General features: G+C 37.0%; 2 protein-coding genes across 2 annotated transcripts; both read right to left on the bottom strand.

Moving 5' to 3' along the window:
* Nucleotides 1–2,548: 2,548 nt before the first annotated feature.
* LOC113164164 (plexin-C1-like) lies at nucleotides 2,549–22,365 on the bottom strand. The gene is made up of 17 exons (XM_026363324.1): nucleotides 21,304–22,365; nucleotides 21,097–21,219; nucleotides 18,297–18,431; nucleotides 18,086–18,186; nucleotides 17,867–17,972; nucleotides 17,625–17,778; nucleotides 17,318–17,420; nucleotides 17,024–17,099; nucleotides 16,593–16,634; nucleotides 16,342–16,475; nucleotides 16,039–16,218; nucleotides 15,169–15,277; nucleotides 14,655–14,834; nucleotides 14,404–14,571; nucleotides 13,462–13,561; nucleotides 12,960–13,166; nucleotides 2,549–2,823 (listed from the first exon to the last, which is right to left on the bottom strand). Exons 1-16 carry the CDS (start codon nucleotides 22,348–22,350, stop codon nucleotides 13,111–13,113), a joined length of 2,814 nt encoding a protein of 937 aa, XP_026219109.1. The 5' UTR covers nucleotides 22,351–22,365; the 3' UTR covers nucleotides 2,549–2,823; nucleotides 12,960–13,110.
* Nucleotides 2,808–11,750, bottom strand: LOC113164165 (plexin-C1-like). The gene is made up of 15 exons (XM_026363325.1): nucleotides 10,658–11,750; nucleotides 10,451–10,573; nucleotides 9,046–9,180; nucleotides 8,835–8,935; nucleotides 8,616–8,721; nucleotides 8,374–8,527; nucleotides 8,069–8,171; nucleotides 7,825–7,900; nucleotides 7,274–7,315; nucleotides 7,023–7,156; nucleotides 6,407–6,586; nucleotides 4,455–4,563; nucleotides 3,943–4,122; nucleotides 3,326–3,859; nucleotides 2,808–3,030 (listed from the first exon to the last, which is right to left on the bottom strand). Exons 1-14 carry the CDS (start codon nucleotides 11,705–11,707, stop codon nucleotides 3,650–3,652), a joined length of 2,703 nt encoding a protein of 900 aa, XP_026219110.1. The 5' UTR covers nucleotides 11,708–11,750; the 3' UTR covers nucleotides 2,808–3,030; nucleotides 3,326–3,649.
* Nucleotides 22,366–23,395: the final 1,030 nt, after the last annotated feature.

Below are 23,395 nucleotides of genomic sequence, written 5' to 3'. Positions count from 1 at the left end.
GTTGACTGCTAATCACAGGATTGGTGGTTCAATTCCCACGTCACATGCCAAAGTGTCCTTGGGCAAGATACTGAACCCCAAATTGTGTGTGTGAATGAGTCACTGTAAAGTGCTTCGAGTACCAGCTAGGTATATAAGTGCTTGCCATTTATTTCAATTTAAGAACCTCAAATGTCACAATCCTCTGGCAACTTCCTGATGGATGCAACAAAAATGGTTATGCAGAAATGCAAGGAAATTATCAGAGCAAAGAAGATTTGTTGCATTTACGCTGAATTACTTATCTGAGTGACTTGTTCAGTCCACCAGATGGTGGTCTTGAACCTAACCCTAGCACTAACAATCACTGAGACATGACACAGCACTGTAAATGTTGTCTATGTAATATATACACGTGAGATCCTTACAATCACACTGTGGTTGAAATGTACAGTGCTCATCAGTTTTCTCTACGTGCTGATAAACACACTGTAATTTCTCCTATGAAAATCAGTTGATTAGAGACAAAGAGCTTGCACAAGTGGTGAAATTAGAAGGAGGCATTAATCAGAATGACATCAAATGAACAGACAGGTTTTAGTTCTTGATGACACTGTGACAACATGTATCGGTGTAGAGGACATAAAGTGGACTGTAAAGGATCAATAAAAAGCATTAACTACATAAACTAATTAAAATTAATAACACAATAAATGAACAAAGAGAGAATCATTTAGATTAAAATGAAAATGAAAATGTTCATGTACTAACATAAAAAGACCTTCTTGACCCTCTGTCAGAGCAGTTGTTTAGTTTCAGTTCTGCTAAATTTATTGACTACATATAACTGTGACATGTAGCACATTTTAATGCTGTGTCACAGTACAGTATATAATAAGAGAAACATAGGTTTGTTAAGTGCTGAAGAATTTTTCATCTGTTTTATTCTTTAACTAAACTAACTGGATAACTAAAACTGGGTTGTTTGTCTCATGTCATGAAAATAATTAAAAGAAAATCTGGAAAATTATGTTTACAATAAAAATGTTTAACAAATCTTACTTGTGAAACGTGAACATCGCTTTTACACTGGTATCTTAATGTTACATACATCTTTATGATCCACATGATCCCAATGTATTTTGGAGCTGGCGGTCAGCATTTTCCCCACAGAGCACTCTGGGACAGGTTATAGTTCTTGTCTATCTTGTTTGTGTTAGTGTTCAACAGACTGAGATACTACTGCTACTACTAATACTATTACTGATAATAATAATAATACTATTACTGATAATAATAATAATAATAATAATAATAATAATAATAATAATAATAATAATAATAATAATAATAATAATAATAATAATAATAATAATATATTTTCTGCTGACATTATGAAACTAACTATTTGGTTAACCAGCTCAGTATATCAATAGCAGCATCTGTTCTTAGCGTGTCAGAAAAACAGCTTGGTTTCCTGTTACAGTAAAAACTGTGTGGTGACTTTAGTGCTGCATTTCCTGACATGTATCATGTATCTTTGTGATTAAGCCACTATCACTATCAAGTCTCTCCTGTGCAGCTCAATCAAAGAGCGTACCCAGAACTTTGTTCAGTCAATTTCAGTAATAATGGTGCATTTGCCTTTGAATTTTGCATTTTTTTCTTGCCTTTCTATGCATTAAAGAAAGGCACAAGGAAATTCAAAGTGCTTTCCGAAAAAACTAAAGCTATCTTATTTGTTCTATGTCTCTAATTCTGTTAATATCTCTATATACTAAAAGGCTCATTTCAGACTTGACATGACTGCTACAGCAGAGGTCTCCATCTTATACGACCCCAATGTTTCTTACAGAGCTGGTGGCATTGTTGGACAGAGACCTCACTATTTCTCTTTCTTTCTTCAGACCAAAAATAAAATCCGTTTTAAGAAAATATTTATGTATCCAAGCATTCATTTGTTTTATACAATGCAAGGACTTCAGTGGACCATGATAATTTGTCAGTAAGTGCTATAAATTTGAGTGTAATCAACATAGCTCTGATATGCTACAGTATGTTATTATCACAACTCACCAAATGGGAATATATATATATATATATTTAAATTAAAGATGTGCTAAAATTGATCTCTGGGGTACCCCATAGGTCAGGTCTATTTTAAATGACTCATGGTTTCCTGAGATGACAAAATAACCCAATTTCATGCAGTTCCTGAAATTCCCACCATATTTTTTTAGCATTTTCAACAATAGTCCATTTGATTGTATCAAATTTAGCACAAGGATCAAGTAAAACTGACTAAAAATGTTGAAAGATTTTAACTACAACAGTCTCTCTACTATGACATGTCTTAAAAACTGATTTTGTGTAATCGAGTAGGTTATTTTAATTTAAATCCATAATATGATAATGCAACAATGCATACAACATGAAATGTTACAAATACTGAATAATAATAATTAAATACAAATAGTACAAGTACTACTTACTTTGTAATAGCTATGCTGTTAAAAAAGGAGTGCATATGACAAAAATAGTTATTATAAATTCTCATGTAAAGTACATTTTGCTGTATTCACTTTTAATGTGCTCATACTTAACAAGTAAAAAACAGATTTGGCTTAGACACATATTTTAATTATTTTACGCCTTACTAATAAAAACATTTTACTTATTATACATACACATCCCCTCATTTCTTTTCCTAAGCTAATGTACTTTATACAGCTTTAAATGAACATGTCACTGTCTTCAGTCTAGTCACATTACTGAACTTATATTTTTTAACTGAGCTTCATTTTTTTTTTTTTTACTGAATATCTCTACAACATACAACTGCACCTGACTGAAAATACAAAGTGGCTGCAAACATTTTGAGAACAGTAAGCAAGCTTTAAAAAGGTGGATTATCAGTGAGGAATAAAAATGAACATGTGGTTTAATGTTCCACTGTGATAGATTCAATAAAAGCTGAGCAGGTTGGACATCACGATCGGAGCTTCATCTGAGCGCTGAGCTTCTTTTGCCATCGACAGATCAGCAGCAGCACTGAAACACAAACAGTTACTGAATCAAACCAAGGAGACAAATATAATTACATCCATTAAATGAACCAAAAGGCTCTCAGTCAGCATTTCTATTAAAGTAGTAGAAAATCCATCTTTGAATAACACAACACTGAGTCATTGAATATATTAATATCAGAATCTGCAGAAAAGTGATTGATTCTAGTTCAGACTTTGTATAAACAGCTGGTGTTGAACAAACTGCACAAATATGACAAATACTGACTGAACACTGATTAAAATCCCTTTATCCTGTCTAGTCTAATGGATGTACTCACCAACAGTGACGCAGATTATCAGTAGCGTACGCACTATGATTAGGACCTCAATTAATAAAGACGGAGGACCTAGTCTTATTGTGTTGTCACCGTACTTTATCTGGAAAACAAGAATGATGTTAAGTGTTAAGATGTTTACTATAAGAGGTCTCACTAGAGCAGTGGGTCAAAAACACATATGTATACAGGATAATGTAAACACATCTATTTTTATAATTACTACTTTGAGGAGTACTGAGCTATGATCAACTGTAAATTGATGCTACCTGTATCTATATATCTATTCTGTATATGATTACAGTACAGTTGGTTTTGTATTTCTCTTTAACACTGTGCAGCTTGGTGCACTTTGAATGAAGGTTTTACCATTAAATGCTGAAATTCAATATCAGCTGTTTTCTTAATTTGACAGCTGAAAAACTCAGTCTTCTTATTGGTTTCTTTATTCTTCATGATGCAGGGGTATTGTTTTCCATCCTCAACTCCCCACACTGACAACTCTGCTGCTGTCATCTCCAGTTCATCTTCCTTTTTCTGACATGATAGAAACAAATGTTGATTCTTTTATGTATCAATGTCCTAAAAATCAGTGCATGTGTAATAAAAACATGCATTACTTGTAAGCTGACGAGCACTTTGTCGCGTGTCTTAGTTGACATGAAGGTGATGAACTCAGGATCTGGGTAGTAGGTGAAGCTTGTGGAACAGACCAAGGTTTCATTGGCTACTTTCAGAAACACAGAGCTGATAAAAGCAGAGCGAGTGTTTCCTGCTGCAGCTGTTTCATAGGTTAGATTCTGCAGTGGATAAAAGAGACATTCTGCATTATAGTAATTTACGCATGGCATAGACAAAATAAACTAAATGTAACAAAACTCAACACAATATCACATAAATAGTATGTTTAAACTTATGGCCTGATGTAAAAGAACACAACTATTATGCTTCATTGTGCCTGTTTGTGTATTTGAATTGATGCATGATACAACATGATGCTATTTTAACATATAATAATTTGGCTTGTTCCGTCTTAAGCTGGCAATATGCAGTAATTCTGCCTGATATGATGCAACATGACATGACAAATGTAGAAAAAGTAACAGGAAGCTGTGTTTGTCTACAGACCAACCTGACTGTTGCTGTTTCTGGGAACTCTGACCTCCTGTGGGTTGTGACTGTGAATGACCTCTTCCACAAACTCTAAGTTGGATCCTATTAGTGTGATAATCCTTTTCCCACTACAGGACACACAGCAGCAGCCGGTCAAACAAGAGGAAATCAAATACATACAAACATAACATTCACATTCTTCTAGTATTTGGTGATATGTTCCTTTTTCATTGATAATCATTAAATTAAGACCTCAGACAACAATAAACCACTGAAACGTTGGCATTAACTTATATTGTCTGAAATGGTTCTTTATTAATACATAATGGAAACAAAACAAATGCCTATGTGATGATTTCAGCTTTGTGTGTGCATCCATTGACATTATCTCTTACATTCCTATGATAAGACCTTAACTATAATGTTCTTGAGCTACAAAAACACAAGTAGCTTTTTCAGTTGCTACAAATAAAAAAGGGCAGTTAGGTTGAAATACACGTCTTCTGGGGAACTGGCCTGTCTTTGCTCATCTGATGACCCTCACACTGTAACTTCTCCTCACACTTGCACATGTGCACACGCTCATTTCTTTGCTGACATGCTTATCCAAAATAACCGGTTATTGCATTTTCATTGATTCTAACGTTTTGTACAACTTACATTTTTAATTTTAATCCTATTTTCTATCTTTCATAAGTTTGAAATAATTATTTTCATTATCTTACAAAACATTAAACACTAAACTTGCACAGTTCACATTGCAGGACATCAACACGAAACGTGATGTTCCACTTCCCCCTCAGCCACCACCACAGCATTTTGACCCACTCCTGGCATCAGACAGCTGACGAGCTCAGCTCTTATATTTCTGGACAAGCCTGATCTGCCCATGAGAAGCTTTTTTCCCACTTTGAGATCAGGCTTCTTTTTTTAAAGAACAAATTTAAGTCAAAAAAACAAACAAACAAAAAAAAAATTCAAGGCACTGGTGAATGAGGCCCATGTTTCCTAGAAAATGTCTCAACAAAACCTTAGAGTTAGAGATAAAACAGTAGTAGATCCAAAAATAGTCTTATTTATATGTTCCTGATTAGTGTATTAAATTCAGTGATCAAATCAGTATGTACTGAAGACCTTTTGTTTCTTCTACAGACCACAGTTCATATTTTCTAGTCAAGTTGACTAGAAAAATCACTCTGCTCTCTCATTATTGATTAAGCTACATATTTATGACAACATGGAAAGTACGCCGTCTGAATTTGTTCTTTGACAAACTACAATTAAATTCCTGTGATAAATTAATCCTATGACCTTAACTATGAAGTTATTAAGCTGCAGAAACACAAGTAGCTTTTTCAGTTGCTACAACTGCAAAAGGGAAGTTATGTTGAAAAACACTCCTCTGGGTAGTTAGAAAGCATTAAGAAGAAATTTCTTCTTAAACCCTGCTTTTTCCTGGTGATGGTCAAGTTAGTTAATAATCACTCTGCTTTCTAACTATTTATTAAGCTCCATGTTTAAAGCTACACATGGAAAGTGTGCTACGCTAAATTTGTTCTTTAAGAAACATGCTGAAAGATTCTTTTCTTTCAGCACTAAACTGGACTAAACCTGTTTCATGTCACAGCTTAAAGAGAAGTTCACTAAATTCAAGGAACACTTTGTTTATCATCCCTAATTTAATTGACATACTGTATATTAATAGTTTGAGATGGAGACACCAAAGCGTCATGTTACTAATAGTTGGTTTGAAACAATTCACTGTTCATCTCAGTAGCTTCTTCAGTTGGCAAAAGAACCAGATTCATCCTCCAGGATTGACTTATTTAGGACACCTGACCTAAATAGTAAACACTGTAGATCAGATTTCACATTATTACAGTTGTTCTATTTTTATTTAAAAGATCACATGTAATTAATTATCTGTGTTCTTATTTACAGATGTAAAAATACCAACAGATCCAAACATACCTGAACCAGGTGCTGCTTGGTTCAGTTTTGATGCAGGATGGTGATGACTGGTAGGTGACCTTACTGTGACCATGGCAACTACCATCAGGGAGGACCACACATACTTTGACCACACCTTTAGAGTCGGTACTGGGGATGTGGAACGTCAGATTCACACCTGTGTTGTTCCACACAGGAGACCTGACCAGAGCACAGAGGAAGACACACACAGAGAAACAGGTTCATATTTTCTTTACAACTGTACAACATCATTTAGCTGTTGAAATCTTAAATACAACTATAATATCAGCCTATGAAGCCACATCAAGCAAATTGAATCGTGTTACAACTCAAACACTAAAGCAGCAGCACAGTCGGTCTTAGTTTCACATTTATACATGAATGCTGAGAAGTCTGAATGACTCTTTAAAGGGGAATGCTACACACCACAACACTAAACTGAAGTTGTGTCTGCTAGGATGTGTTGTGCAGTGCAAGCCTCATTTTAGTGGAAACAAATAAATAAAAGCATAAAATATCAATACTATCATATTGTAAGACATGTCAATTACAAAATATTGGTGGCACTTCCCTTTAAACCATATTATCTTCATAATGTGCCTATAAACGGACTCACTCTTTGGGAGTACAGGTCATGTCTGACTGAATCCTCACTCTGGTCACCTCACTGAGGTTGTGACCTGACAACACTGCATGGTTCCTGCCGTAGAAAGACACGACACTGGGAGTGATGGAGGAGATGTCTGGTCTCTGACAGGAAAACACACACAGTGACCATTATTTTATCACTATTCACAGATTTATTACTTTATGAATCAAGTGAGTTTCAGAGGAACAGTGTGTGTACAAGTTGAGGTTTGGACTCACAGAGAAAATCACTCCTGACCTCACTGTTTGGCAAACACTGTCCTGTAGGAACAAGGAGACAGGAGAACTTCAGCAGAGTTATGAGGCAGCAGGTGAACAGTTTGCCAACACTAGGTAACAAGACATAACATGTAAATGGGACTGGTCAGGTTAGCTAAATCCAAACAGACCGACGCTAAACTACATGAATTTCCCCAAATTTCAAGAGCATAAGACAAAGAATTAAGAAATACACAACTTCTACAATTAAATGTGATGAATCAGCTACTTCTCAATAATATTGTTTCAAGCAGCTAACATGATTCACACATTTAACAGTTATTTCTCGTAGCTGCTGAGTTGATCTATTCTGTTCTTCATAAAAAAACTTCATAAAAAAACATCTGAATTTGTAGGACAGGGGTCGTTCACAAACTTCAGTTTCACATCAGTGGTGATGAGCACTGATGTTCAAATGTAGCACTTAAAAACAAACATGGAAAAACACACAAAGGCTACAGCATATATGAAGAGTGGAAAAACCTATGTTAGATGAAAACATGCATAATTACATTGTCCACTCCTTGATTTGCCCAAGAACAACCGTTGTTGATCCAGCCACATCCAGAGTTAATACAACGCTGACACCTGAAGAAAAAAACAAATATGATCACGTGTTGGTGTCAAAACTAAATCTAGAGACTCAGACTTAAACCACCCTAACATAGTAATACATGCTTTTTGATTAATAAACACAATATAAAGAGACATGTTGCAAACAGAGGTTCAGCACCTTAAAAATGTTAATGTACTCACAGGACAGAAGTTGGTGATCCTCTGATCTCAGAGCAGTTGGTGAGTTTCAGTTGTTCTGTTAAACTCATCCTCCCTAGTCTAAACCTAACTGTGACTGGCAGGCCTGTTAAGATAATGTGAGTATTTGTAGTATAGTTTTCAGCCATAATAATTTTAATGTTATAAGTAACAATATGTAACAAACTGGTTAAATTAATGATCAGGTCTGATTCAGTGCAATATTAAATATACAACACAATCTTAAGGTCTTTAATTATCAGATATTTACAGTAGTTCACTTGTTATATTTATTAAATGTTACAGACCTTCAGCAGGAAGTGTACTAGTTGTGAGGATGCAGGTGCATTGTGGGAACTGTGGAGAAGGACCATTCCTACAGGAGGTTCCAGGGAACTGACAGGCAAAGTTCAACTGGTCGGTTTGTTTAACAGTCAGATGTGTTTGGATGATTAGTGAGAGCTGAGAAAGGTGAAGATGATGATGTTTAAAAGAGGAATAACTGAAAGACACAACTGGATCTAGTTCAAAGCTTGTATGTAACCTGTACCTGACCAGTGTTGTTCTTTACAAGTTTGTAAGAAACTACTTTCTGTTGGAAATCATCAGGAGTAGACAACCACTCTGAGTCTTTACAGTCGTCTTCAAATGTGCAACTATAGGAAAATAAATACATGTTAGAACCAAGATAACAGCTGTTTAAAGGTGTCAACAGTAACTTTACTACATAGTACACAGAAATGTGAGTAGTTACTGATGATTCTCTGACCTGTTCTTAGAGTTACACCAGACACAGTATGGATCCTGTGCAGACAAACACTCGTGCACGTTTCTATATGTGCTGCACTTTGACACAGGTACACGCTTCATCTGGAACAATGAACATGTAGAAACAGCAGTTTAATGTTATTAAAAGACAACCTGAACATTTGTGTTTAACAAAGTCTCAAAGACTCATGACACATGTACAGTGTTCTTACCTGGTTTCTTAAAGCCACATACACATGTTTGTGATCCACCTGATCCAGATGTATTTTGGGAAACACTGGTCGGTTGTCACTGGCTCTGTAGAGCACTCTGGGACAGGTGGTGTGATAGTTCTTGTCCACAGCGAGCTGACAACAAGAAAGAAGCTGTGTTACTGTTTGAATGAGCTGCTGTGTAGGCAAATGTCAAAGATCAAGCTTATAATAATAATACTAATAATAATCATCTTTTGACTTATTATTAGGTGTTAGTTAGTCTGAATTGAAAAGAGGAGAAAAATTTGAATAAAAATCATCTCCTAACATTATGAAATTGCAAGGCTGGTCAGCTACTACATCTCAGTCTATCAAGAACAAGACTGTGACAGGAAACAAAGCTGTTTCCTGTCACAGTAAAACTTTGCGGTGACTTTAGTGCTGCATTTCCTGATATTTTTTTATATATCTTTGCGATCAAGTCACTATCACAATCAGTATTAAGTGATAATGTCAAATAATTTGTATAAAGATAAAGATTTAAGACATATATATTCTCTGCATACTTGTAGACAGTGACCTTAGTGATTTTATGTCAATTACAAGAGATGAAAATATTTCTTACATTTATTAATGAAATTAATTAAGAAACACACAATGGTCACTGAAATACCTTGAAACTGACTGAATTAATAATAAATAACAAAGGACTACTAATCAATTCATGACATTCAATTAGACTTTGTTTTTGAGTTGTTGTTCAACTGACATTTATAAAATAACAAACTAACTGATGAAACCTGGACAAAAATGACTCATAGAAAAGACTGAAAATAACCACACGTTGAACTGAAGTGTGTCCTGTAGTGAGCAGAACAGGTGTCTTCTAATCAGTCAGGCTGTTTATTTAAAGGGTGAAAAGTGGTCACTGTGCTGTTTGATATACAAATTTAAACTGCTTTAAATATGTACAATCATTGAATAGAAATAAAATACATTTTTATATATCTCTTAAAAGGACTCTCTGACGTTTTTAATTAATTGGGTTTAGTGTGAGGAATTGTTAAATAATAACAATAATTAAATAAGATAATAAATATTAAATAAGAGTGACTTTTAAATAAAGAGCACCAAGAAAAGCAAGAAAAGTCTATTGAGTGTTTCATCAATACTGGTACAATACATGTATGAACGTCTAATCTGGCAGCCCTATTTTGGACTAATTGAAGTCTATTCAGGTTTGTATTATTGGCTGCAGATAAGATTACTGAACTATAATCCAAATGAAATGACACTTATGCAATGATCTGCATGTTTGATGATCTGTCATGGTTAATGAAATGACATGCAGCCACTCACCTGTGTCATTAAAGTACTGTTTTTTATTGTTAAGTAATAATCACATGTGACTTTGTGTATTCACCTTAATGAGCTGTCCATCTGCTGTCCCGATGAAAAAAACCATCCAGGTCTTCTGCTTCACTGCCAGCACAGAGGTCATGTAGCTCTGTCTGAAGAGAACTGTCTTTGGCTTCAGTGTCTTTGGCTGAAAAACAGAAACACATTGATCAGATTAACAGGTATTAATGGATCTTTTTAGATCCATATTATTTATAATAAACAGACCCACCGTCTGTTTTGGATCAGGGGATTTCGGACAGGTGCCACTGCAGAAATCTGGATCTGAATCAGTTTTTCCTCCTGTGAGATCTGGGCTGATGTCAAACACCAGCAGCTCGGTGTTGGTTCCAGTTCCGTCCACACTGAACACTCCGCTCCACAGCACCGGGGGTCCACCCGGGATCACAGAGGAGGCCACAAGTCTGCTGTGTTCACCACCAACATCAGAGACACGAAGAGTCGCACCCCGAAACGACTTCAGAGTCTGAGACTTACTGGATTTACCTTCCAGCCAAATGAGACGAACTCTGTTGTTTCCAGAACCAGACCTGACGTTGGAGAGCAGATATATGGTTGAACTGATCTGGAATCCGTCCACAAACTCCACATCTACGTCTTTAACTCTGATGGAAGGTGTTTCATTGAAGTCAAGAAGAGAAAATATTCCTCCTTTCCTTTCGTCATTATCTGTGTTATGAAGATTCACAGTCTGTGAGTCTGAACCACACTTTTCGAGTTTTTCTTTTTCACTCTGAACCGCAGTCAGAATAAAAGTCTCGGATTTTGTCGGATCCTTCTTCACATTCACTAAAACCGCGACGGACGCGTCGCTGCGCCCCACTGGTCCCACCTGGATCTGCTCACTATGGAGACTTTTAGAGATGTCTTTCAGGTCCAGAACCTCACAGTAACCACATCCACCGTCAGTCCCACCGCAGCTGATCAGAGACTCATTCCCAACAAATGGCAACAATACGTTGATGCGGAACGTTGAGTTCCACTGAGCCGAGTCCGAAACCCGGTTAAACTGCGCACCCCCCCCGTCTGTCCCGTCCCTCAGGATCCCTCTTAGACTGAGACTCTGGACCAGAACCAGGTCGTGGCTCAGCTGGTACAGTTTCTCCTGTGTAGCGATGTAAACAGTGTTGGTGGCCACAGCGAAGCGGCGGATGTCTCCATCAAAAGTAAAACCTCCATGTTCCTCCAGACACAGACCCGGTTCTCCACAGAGGATGAAAAGCAGACAGAGGAACCCGAACATTTTCCAGCACCTTCTCATCTGCTCTGGACTTATTCTGGAAGTGTGTTCAATAAACTTTAGTTATATAGTGACAGTAAGACCGCTCCCCTCTCTCTCTCTCTCTCTCTCTCTCTCTCTCTCTCTCTCTCTCTCTCTCTCGGGGGAGGTGACTGACAGCGCTCTTTCTAACAGCGCAACCTGAATTTAAAATTAAAATATAAATTGTGTTGGTTTCAGTTTTAATTTCATTTCGGGCGAACTTGATTTAAAAACAAGATCTCGTTGCTCTCTGTTATGATCTCTGACTGAACTGGTTACTTGAATAAATGTAAAACACTGACTGACCGTCGTGCGTAAAAGCGCAGAGCTCCTGTCAAAAAGAGAAGTTCTCAGAGTGTTCGGGGACGCGCACAGCGAGACCAACAGCTAAGATATTAAACTTATTGATGTATATTTTTCTGTTTTAGTGTAGCAGAACACCGGGAGTCACCAGCTTTTATGTAGCTACAGTTTTGTTATGTAAAGTATTTTGAGATGATTCTGTTTTGACGCTACGTAAATCAAATGGTTTTAATAACTGTGCTTCTCCTTGTTTGCCTTTGTGTTTCTGTAATAGATGGAATTGAGGATCACTGGTGTAATTCCCACCAAATTTTCAAAAAGTTTCCATGGTCCACTGTATTAAATGCAGCACTAGCATCAAGTAAAACTTAAATTGTTGACACATGTTGTTGTGGATATTCTTTAAGATTTGGACTAGAACCCTAACCCTAACCCTAACCCTCTCTCTACTATAACATGCCTGAAATCCTGATTTTGAGTCATCTAGTAGGTTATTTGAATTGAAATGCATAATATGACAATGCAAGAATATGAAATACTATTATAAATAGTGAATAATAATAATTAAATACAAATATAAAAGTATAAGTACTAACAGCCCTTTCATAATAGCTATGCTGTTAAAAACAGGAGTGCATATGACACTTGATAAAAAAAAAAAAACTTTATCATAAAGTCTAATGTAAAGTACATTCTGATATATTGACTTTTAATGTGCTCATACTTAACACATAAAAACTAGACTTGGACACATTTGAATTCCTTACAGATGCTAGAATAAAATACTTTTGCTTATTATACATGCATTTTATCCTCTCATTTCTTTCCTGAGCTAAAGTACTTTATACAGCTGTAAATAAACATGTCAGTGTCTTCAGTTCAGTAGTTTGATGAGTCTGTTTCCACTTCCAGTTACACAGGCTAGTACAAAACTCATCTATAACTGCACCTGACTGAAAATACAAAGTGGCTGCAAACATTTTGAGAACAGCTAGCGAGTTTTAAAAAGGTGGATAATCAGTGAGCAATAAAAATGAACATGTGGTTTAATGTTCCACTGTGATAGATTCAATAAAAGCTGAGCAGGTTTGACATCATGATCAGAGCTTCATCTGAGCGCTGAGCTTCTTTTGCCATCGACAGATCAGCAGCAGCACTGAAACACAAACAGTTACTGAATCAAACCAAGGAGACAAATATAATTTCACCCATAAAGTGAACCAAAAGGCTCTCAGTCAGCATTTCTATTAAAGTAGTAGAAAACCTATATTTGAATAACACAACACTGTGTCATTGAATATATTAATATCAGAATCTGCAGAAAAGTGATTGATTCAATTTTAGACTTTGTATAAACAGCTGGTGTTGAACAAACTGAACAAATATGACAAATACCGACTGAACACTGATTAAAATCTCTTTATCCTGTCTAGTCTAATGGATGTACTCACCAACAATAACGCAGAGTATCAGTAGTATACGCAGTATCATTGCGTCCTGATGTAATAAAGAAGGACGGCTTAGTCTTATTGTCTTGTCACCGTACTTTATCTGGAAAACAAGAAGGATGTTAAATGTTAAGATGTTTACTATAAGAGGTCTCACCAGAGCAGTGGGTCAAAAACAGATACAATCAAGCCAGAAATTATTCATACTCCTGGAAATTTCTGCCTTAAAGTTACTTTTATTCAACCAGCAAGGTTTGTTGACCGGAAATAACACAGTCCTCTCCAAAAAAAAAAAGATAGTAAGACGATGTACAAGAGGCATCATAGTGGAAATCATAATTAGTCATCTTTTTTGCCTTCAACCCTAGGAACACTATCCCCACTGTCGAATATGGTGGTGGGAACCTAATGTTTTTGGGGGGGTTTTTTTTCAGCTGGTGGACCAAGAAACCTAATCACAGTAAACAGCACCATGACCTGACTTAAATTTAATTGAGAATCTGTCTCTCCTTGCCGTTAAGGTGATGGCAAGGAGACCCTCCAACCTGAAAGGGTTGGAGCTCATTGCTAAAGATGAATGGGCAAAAATGCCAATGGAGACATGCATAAAAGATGAATAATTATAATTCTTGCACATCGTCTTATTATCTTTTGGGAGGAGCCTGTGTCATTTCCGGTCAAACAAAACTTGTTGGTTGAATAAAAGTCAGAATTTAAGTCAGAATTTGCCAGAGGTATGAATAATATGAGCTTGATTGTATGAATACAGGATAATGTAAACCTATACATTTTTAGAATTACTATTTTGAGCAGTACTGAGCTATGATAAACTGGAAACTAATGCTACATTGATTTATCATCATCCTGCATATGATTACAATACAGTTGGTTTTGTATTTCTCTTTAACACTGTGCAGCTTGGTGCACTTTGAATGAAAGTTTTACCATTAAATAATTGAATTCAGTATCAGCTGTGTTCTTATTTCGACAGCTGAAAAACTCAGTCTTCTTATTGGTTTCTTTGTCCTTCATGATGCAGGGGTATTGTTTTCCATCCTGAACGCCCCACACTGACAACTCTGCTGCTGTCATCTCCAGTTCATCTTCCTTTTTCTGAAATGATAGAAACAAATGTTGATTTTATTATGTATCAATGTCCTAAAAATAAATTGTATTGTAATAAAAACGTGCATTACTTGTAGGGTGACGAGCACTTTGTCGTCTGTCTTAGTGGACGTGAAGGTGATGAACTCAGGATCTGGGTAGTAGGTGAAGCTTGTGGAACAGACCAAGGTTTTATTGGCTACTTTCAGAAACACAGAGCTGATAAAAGCAGAGCGAGTGTTTTCTGCTGCAGCTGTTTCATAGGTTAGATTCTGCAGTGGATAGAAGAGACATTAAGTTATGTTTTAGTAATTTACGCATGGCATAGACAAAATAAACAAAAATAATGTGACAGAACTCAAAACAATATTGAATATCTTTAAACTTATGGCCTGATGTAAAAGAACATAACTATTATGCTTCTTTCTGCCTGTTTGTGTATTTGAATTGATGCATGATACAACATGATGCTATTTTAATATATATAATAATTTGGCTTGTTGTGTTTTTAGCTCACAATATGCAGTAATTCTGCCTGATATGATGCAACACGACATGACAAATGTAGGAGAAGTAACAGGAAGCCGTGTTTGTCTACAGACCAACCTGACTGTTGCTGTTTCTGGGAACTCTGACCTCCTGTGGGTTGTGACTGTGAAAGACCTCTTCCACAAACTCTAAGTTGGGTCCTATTAGTGTGATAATCCTCTTCCCACTACAGGACACACAGCAGCAGCCGGTCAAACAAGAGGAAATCAAATACATACAGACATACAATCCACGTTCTTCTAGTATTTGGTGATATGTTCCTTTTTCATTGATAATCATTAACTTAAGACCTCAGACAACAATAAACCACTGAAACGTTGGCATTAACTTATATTGTCTGAAATGGCTCTTAATAATTAATAATAATTTAATATTAATATTAATATTTAGTATTAATTAATACATAACAAGACAAATTATCAATTAAATTCCTATGATAAGACCTTAACTTTAAAGTTATTAAGCTGCAGAAACACAAGTAGCTTTTTCAGTTGCTACAAATAGAAAAGGGAAGTTAGGTTGAAATACACATCCTCTGGGAACTGGCCTGTCTTTGCTCATCTGATGACCCTCACACTGTAACTTCTCCTCAGTTCCTAGTAGTTAGAAAGCATTAAGAAGAACTTTCTTCTTAAACTCAGCTTTTTCCCAACAAATATTCTGAGATTCTACAGACCACAGTTCGTATTTTCTTTATGTAATGTATGTTTGTCTCCCTGGTGGTCCAGGAGTTGATCCCAGAACCGGATTCATCCTCCAGGATGGTCTTATTTAGGTCACCTGACCTAAATAGTAAACACTGTAGCTGTACTGTCAGTGAGATCAGATTTCACATTATTACAGTTGTTCTATTTTTATTTAAAACGTATAATTAATTATCTGTGTGCCTATTTACAGATGTAAAAATAGCAACAGATCCAAACATACCTGAACCAGGTGCTGCTTGGTTCAGTTTTGATGCAGGATGGTGATGACTGGTAGGTGACCTTACTGTTGCCATGGCAACTACCATCAGGGAGGACCACACATACTTTGACCACACCTTTAGAGTCGGTACTGGGGATGTGGAACGTCAGATTCACACCTGTGTTGTTCCACACAGGAGACCTGACCAGAGCACAGAGGAAGACACATAAGAGAATAATATTGTAAAACATGTCAATTATAAATATTGGTGGCACTTCCCTTTAAACCATATTATCTTCATAATGTGCCCATAAACAGACTCACTCTTTGGGAGTACAGGTCATGTCTGACTGAATCCTCACTCTGGTCACGTCCCTGAGGTTGTGACCTGACAACACTGCATGGTTCCTGCCGTAGAAAGACACGACACTGGGAGTGATGGAGGAGATGTCTGGTCTCTGACAGGAAAACACACACAGTGACCATTATTTTATCACTATTCACAGATTTATTACTTTATGAATCAAGTGAGTTTCAGAGGAACAGTGTGTGTACGAGTTGAGGTTTGGACTCACAGAGAAAATCACCCCTGACCTCACTGTTTGGCAAACATTGTCCTGTAGGAACAAGGAGACAGGAGAACTTCAGCAGAGTGGTGAGGCAGCAGGTGAACAGTTTGCCAACACTAGGTAACAAGACACAACATGTAAATGGGACTGTAACCTTTGATGGAGGCTGCTGTAGCTGTTCCGTTTTATTTTCCCCTTTTTAAAAAACATAAGCTGAATCCAAACAGGTTGAAACTAAACTACATGCATTTCCCCAAATTTCAAGAGAATAAGAAGAAGAGTTAAGAAAGACAAAACTTTTACAATGAAAATGAGTCAGTCACTAACTTCAGTTTTACAACTGTCTCAAAATCAGTAGTGAAGAACACTGATGTTCAAATGTAGCACTTGAAAGAAGACTGGAAAAACCTATGTTAGATCAAAACATGTATAATTACATTGTCCACTCCTTGATTTGCCCAAGAACAACTGTTGTTGATCCAGCCACATCCAGAGTTAATACAACGCTGACACCTGAAGAAAAAAACAAATATGATCATGTGTTCGTGTCAAAACTAAATCTAGAGACTCAGACTTAAACCACCACAACATAGTGATACATGCTTTTTGATTAATAAACGCAATGAAACAAGCACAGTGGGATGTTTTCCAGAAACAATATAAAGAGAAGTTTCTGTGTATATGTAACAAACAGAAAGGGTTCAGCACCTTAAAAATGTTAATGTACTCACAGGACAGAAGTTGGTGATCCTCTGATCTCAGAGCAGTTGGTGAGTTTCAGTTGTTCTGTTAAACTCACATTCCCTAGTCTAAACCTAACTGTGACTGGCAGGCCTGTTAAGAGAATGTGAGTATTTGTAGTATAGTTTTCAGCCATAATAATTTTAATGTTATAAGTAACAATATGTAATGAACTCTGGTTAAATGAATGATCAGGTCTGATTCAGTACAATATTAAATATACAACACAATCTTAAGGTCCTTAATTATCAGATATTTACAGTAGTTCACTTGTTATATTTATTAAATGTTACAGACCTTCAGCGGGAAGTGTACCAGTTGTGAGGATGCAGGTGCATTGTGGGAACTGTGGAGAAGGACCATTCCTACAGGAGGTTCCAGAGAACTGACAGGCAAAGTTCAACTGGTCGGTTTGTTTAACAGTCAGATGTGTCTGGATGATTAGTGAGAGCTGAGAAAGGTGAAGATGATGATGTTTAAAAGAGGAATAACTGAAAGACACAACTGGATCTAGTTCAAAGCTTGTATGTAACCTGTACCTGACCAATGTTGTTCTTTACAAGTTTGTAAGAAACTACTTTCTGTTGGAAATCATCAGGAGTAGACAACCGCTCTGAGTCTTTACAGTCATCTTCAAATGTGCAACTATAGGAAAATAAATACATGTTAGAACCAAGATAACAGCTGTTTAAAGGTGTCAACAGCAACTTTACTACATAGTACACAGAAATGTGAGTAGTTACTGATGATTCTCTGACCTGTTCTTAGAGTGACACCAGACACAGTATGGATCCTGTGCAGACAAACACTCGTGCACGTTTCTATATGTGCTGCAGTTTGACACAGGTACACGCTTCATCTGGAACAATGAACATGTAGAAACAGCAGTTTAATGTCATTAAAGGACAACCTGAACATTTGTGTTTAACATAGTCTCAAAGACTCATGACACATGTACAGTGTTCTTACCTGGTTTCTTAAAGCCACATACACATGTTTGTGATCCACCTGATCCAGATGTATTTTGGGAAACACTGGTCGGTTGTCACTGGCTCTGTAGAGCACTCTGGGACAGGTGGTGTGATAGTTCTTGTCCACAGCGAGCTGACAACAAGAAAGAAGCTGTGTTACTGTTTGACTGAGCTGCTGTGTAGGCAAATGTCAAAGATCAAGATAATAAGAGAATAAGAATAAGAATAATCGTTTGACTTATTGTAAGGTGTTAGGTATATCTGAATTAGAAAGAGGAGACAAAATATGAATAAAACTCATCAGCTGACATTATGAAACTCTAAGTCTAACTGGGTGGTTAACCAACCCAGTCGATCACTGTACTTAGTGTGTGAGAAAAACAGCTTTGTTTCCTGTCACAGTAAAACTTTGTGGTGACTTTATTGCTGCATTTCTATACATGTTTTGATGCTTCTTTGTGGTTATGTCAAATAATTTGTATTACATATATTTTTATCTGCATACTTGTAGACAGTGACCTTAGTGATTTTATGTCAATTATAAGAGATCAAAATATTTCTTACATTTATGAAGACTTATAAAAGAAAATACAGATATTTTTAACATAAATAAAGAAACACATGGTCACTGAAATACCTTGAAACTGACAGAATTAATAATAAATAAAAAATAACAACAACTTGGCATTCAATTAGACCTTGCTTTTGAGTTGTGGTTCAACAGACGTTTATAAAATAACAAATAAACTGATGAAAGCTGGACAAAAATAATAGTACTGCTAGAAAAGATTGAAAATAACCACATGTTGAACTAAAGTGTGTCCTGTAGTGAGCAGAACAGGTGTCTTCTAATCAGTCAGGCTGTTTATTTAAAGGGTGAAAAGTCGTCACTGTGCTGTTGTGGTGTGAACCACATGCTGTCAGAACACTACACCACACTGATGTAGTGTACTGACAGCACCAACCTTCTGTACATAATTGGGATGTAAAAAGTAACTGTATTTGTTGAACTCTTTAAGCTTCTGCAACACTGATTCCTAATCTTCCTGCCCTTAAATATACATTTCATGACGACATAATAATAATATAAAACAAACATAATAACATCCATTAATTTACAATAAACCACAAATTACACACAAACATAACTACTGTTCACAAATTACAAAATATTCACATAACAGTTGCAAAACAATAGTCAAGGAAAAGCTTGAATAAATTGAATCCAGTGGAGCACAATAACTAATTCTAATTAAAACTGCTTAAAATATGTACAATCTTTGAATAGAGATAAAATAATTTTTAAATATCTCTTAAGATGATTCTCTGACGTTTTTAATTAATTGGATTTATTGTTAGGATTTGTTAAATAATAACAATAATTAAAATCAGATAATAATTATTAAATAAGAGTGACTTTAAAATAGAGAGTACCAAGAAAAGTCTATTGAGTGTTTCATCAATACTGGTATAATACATGTATGAACAGCAGTATTGTTGACTAATTGAAGTCTATTCAGGTCTGTTTTATTAGCTGCAGAAAACATTACTGAAGAATAATCCAAATGAAATGACACTGATGCAATGATAACATCTGTGAGATGACAGAGGATGGATATTTTACCTTTTTCCTCATTTTCACAGAAACACTGTTAACTTGCTGGGACCATGAAATAATGATGTAAGGTTTCAAAACATAAATTAATTTTATTGACTTAAATAATTATGATTTATGGTTCAGATTGTGAGCTATTAGCTAACCAAAGTCTCTTTCCAATTGGCATTTTGACACACTAGTCAACTCAGTAGCATTTAACATAGCATACATGGCAACCAGCATAAATTACAACTAAAAATGAGTTACATTACAATACATTTCAAATCACTTTTAAAAAATGAACAGAGAAGTGGACCAAAGCAGCTTCCCTGAGGCACACCACAGTAGCCTACATGTGCCAGCTGGGTGAACAAGAGCCACTGTTATAAACTCCTTGAACAATGTAGCTTGCTATCCAAAGCAGGGCCATCGGTAAGAACAATAACATTTAAGTTTAGCAGTTAGAAGCTCATGATTTATTGAGTCAAATGCAGCGCTGAACCCCCTCCACTTGACTATTATTGAGACTTTCATACCAATTGTCGGTCATGCAAACAAGAACTGTGCTGGTAAAATGACCAGGTTTTGTAGCCATGTTGGAACTTGTTCACTGAAACACTGCTGAATTTATTCATAAACAGTTCCTCTTAATAGCTTTACTCAAAAACTGTAACAATCAGTCTGAGATCTGCACAATTTAAAGTAACATATTTATTTTTTGCCATGGAAATGATTTTAACTAAATGCAAGACATTGTTGAATATGTGGCACAAACGTAGCAGCAGTTTTATCCAGTTTGTCTGTACGAAGAGACGTGTCATCAGTAAATATATTCAAACTTAACATTTATTGTATTATTATTATTATTATTGTTGTTATTGTTATTATTAAATCAAAACTGATTGAACTTCATATCATTATCTTGTATGAGACAACATGTCAGGGTGCTCTTATCACTTATATTTAACAAATTCTATCAAGATACATTAAACTGGCTGATTGATTTGGAGGCTTGACATGAAGGAGATGTTGCTGAACTGAGTTAAAAAATGTCAGATTGTCAAACATCAAGTCAGAGCACAGTTCAGTTGTAATATTATCATAATAAAAACATTACATCATCATGCAGCCACTCACCTGTGTCATTAAAGTACTGATTTTTCTTGTTTAGTAATAATCACATGTGACTTTGTGTATTCACCTTAATGAGCTGTCCATCTGCTGTCCCGATGAAGAAAACCATCCAGGTCTTCTGCTTCACTGTCAGCACAGAGGTCATGTAGCTCTGTCTGAAGAGAACTGTCTTTGGCTTCAGTGTCTTTGGCTGAAAAACAGAAACACATTGATCAGATTAACAAGTATTAATGGATCTTTTTAGATCCATATTATTTATAATAAACAGACCCACCGTCTGTTTTGGATCAGCTGATTTCGGACAGGTCCCACTGCAGAAATCTGGATCTGGATCTGAATCAGTTTTTCCTCCTGTGAGATCTGGGCTGATGTCAAACACCAGCAGCTCGGTGTTGGTTCCAGTTCCGTCCACACTGAACACTCCGCTCCACAGCACCGGGGGTCCACCCGGGATCACAGAGGAGGCCACAAGTCTGCTGTGTTCACCACCAACATCAGAGACACGAAGAGTCGCACCCCGAAACGACTTCAGAGTCTGAGTCTTACTGGATTTACCTTCCAGCCAAATGAGACGAACTCTGTTGTTTCCAGAACCAGACCTGACGTTGGAGAGCAGATATATGGTTGAACTGATCTGGAATCCGTCCACAAACTCCACATCTACGTCTTTAACTTTGATGGACGGCTTGTAACCCTCGTCAGAGATAGAAAATATGCCTCCTCTCCTTACATCGTTATCTGTGTTATGAAGATTCACAGTATGTGAGTCAGACAAACACTTTTCGGGTTTCTCGGGTTTTTCTTTTTTACTCTGAACCGCAGTCAGAATAAAAGTCTCGGATTTTATCGGATCCTTCTTCACATTCACTAAAACCGCGACGGACGCGTCGCTGCGCTCCACTGGTCCCACCTGGATCTGCTCACTATGGAGACTTTTAGAGATGTCTTTCAGGTCCAGAACCTCACAGTAACCACATCCACCGTCAGTCCCACCGCAGCTGATCAGAGACTCGTTCCCAACAAATGGCATCAATACGTTGATGCTGAACGTTGAGTTCCACTGAGCCGAGTCCGAAACCCGGTTAAACTGCGCACCCCCCATGTCTGTCCCGTCCCTCAGGATCCCTCTAAGAGTCAGACTCCGGACCAGAACCAGGTCGTGGCTCAGCTGGTACAGTTTCTCCTGTGTAGCGATGTAAACAGTGTTGGTGGCCACAGCGAAGCGGCGGATGTCTCCATCAAAAGTAAAACCTCCATGTTCCTCCAGACACAGACCCGGTTCTCCACAGAGGATGAAAAGCAGACAGAGGAACCCGAACATTTTTCCAGCACCTACACATCTGCTCTGGGCCTATTTTGGAAGTGTGTTCAATAAACTTTAGTTATATAGTGACAGAAAGACCGCTCCCCTCTCTCTCTCTCTCTCTCTCTCTCTCTCTCTCTCTCTCTCTCTCTCTGGGGAGGTGACTGACAGCGCTCTAACAGCGCAACCTGAATTTAAAATTAAAATATAAAAACTGACTTATTTAAACTGTTACTGGGAACTTTGTGTTGGTTTCAGTTTTAATTGAACTTGATTTAAAAACTAGATCTTGTCGCTGCCTGTACAGTAGCAGTGAATGTAAAACACCGACTGAATGTCGTGCGTAAAAGCGCAGAGCTCCTGCGCTTTTACGCACAGTTAACACGGAGTGTTAGAGGACGCGCACAGGGAGACGAACAGCTAAGATATTAAAATCATTGATGCATGTTTTTCTGCTTTAGTGTAGCAGAACGCAGGAGTCTAATGCGCCACAGTGAAACTGTGCTCACAATATTAGAAACACCACATCAAGCGAGGATAATTATTCATGTGATGGGTTGTAACACGGATGGAAAGAAGAAGATTAGCCCTGAAGTGTATGAACCGTGTATGTGTTAATGTTTGTGCGACTATTTCGGCTTTTACGCGCAGTTCTGTGCGACTCTGGTTACTGTGCAACACAGAGACTCACTGTTTATAACGGGGATGTTTTGTTAATGCTTTCAAACTGAATATAGTGGCAGGATATTTGATTTTGGCGAATCAAGAATCATTTACATCATGTCAAGAACGTGGACAAAAAGACTCTCATTCAACATGAGGAGTAGACCTACAGTGTATGTGACGTCACAGCTGAAGAGGGTGACTTCGGATGTGGGTGGAGGTCAATGAGAGGAGACAGGGTTATCCGGAGTCACATAGTAGAATGCTGATGTAGTAGATGACCTGAGGAGATGGAGAGATGATGATCCGGGAGTGGTAGAGGTGATATGATGAGATATGATGATATGATGACGCCCACTGCAGGCTCCAGGTCTTCTCCTCTAAACATCATGACTCCAGT

Source organism: Anabas testudineus, chromosome 23 (assembly GCF_900324465.2).
Source record: "Anabas testudineus chromosome 23, fAnaTes1.2, whole genome shotgun sequence".
Lineage (NCBI taxonomy): Eukaryota > Metazoa > Chordata > Actinopteri > Anabantiformes > Anabantidae > Anabas > Anabas testudineus.
The sequence above is the reverse complement of the archived record's forward strand: the minus strand, read 5'-3'. Positions and strand labels throughout refer to the sequence as shown.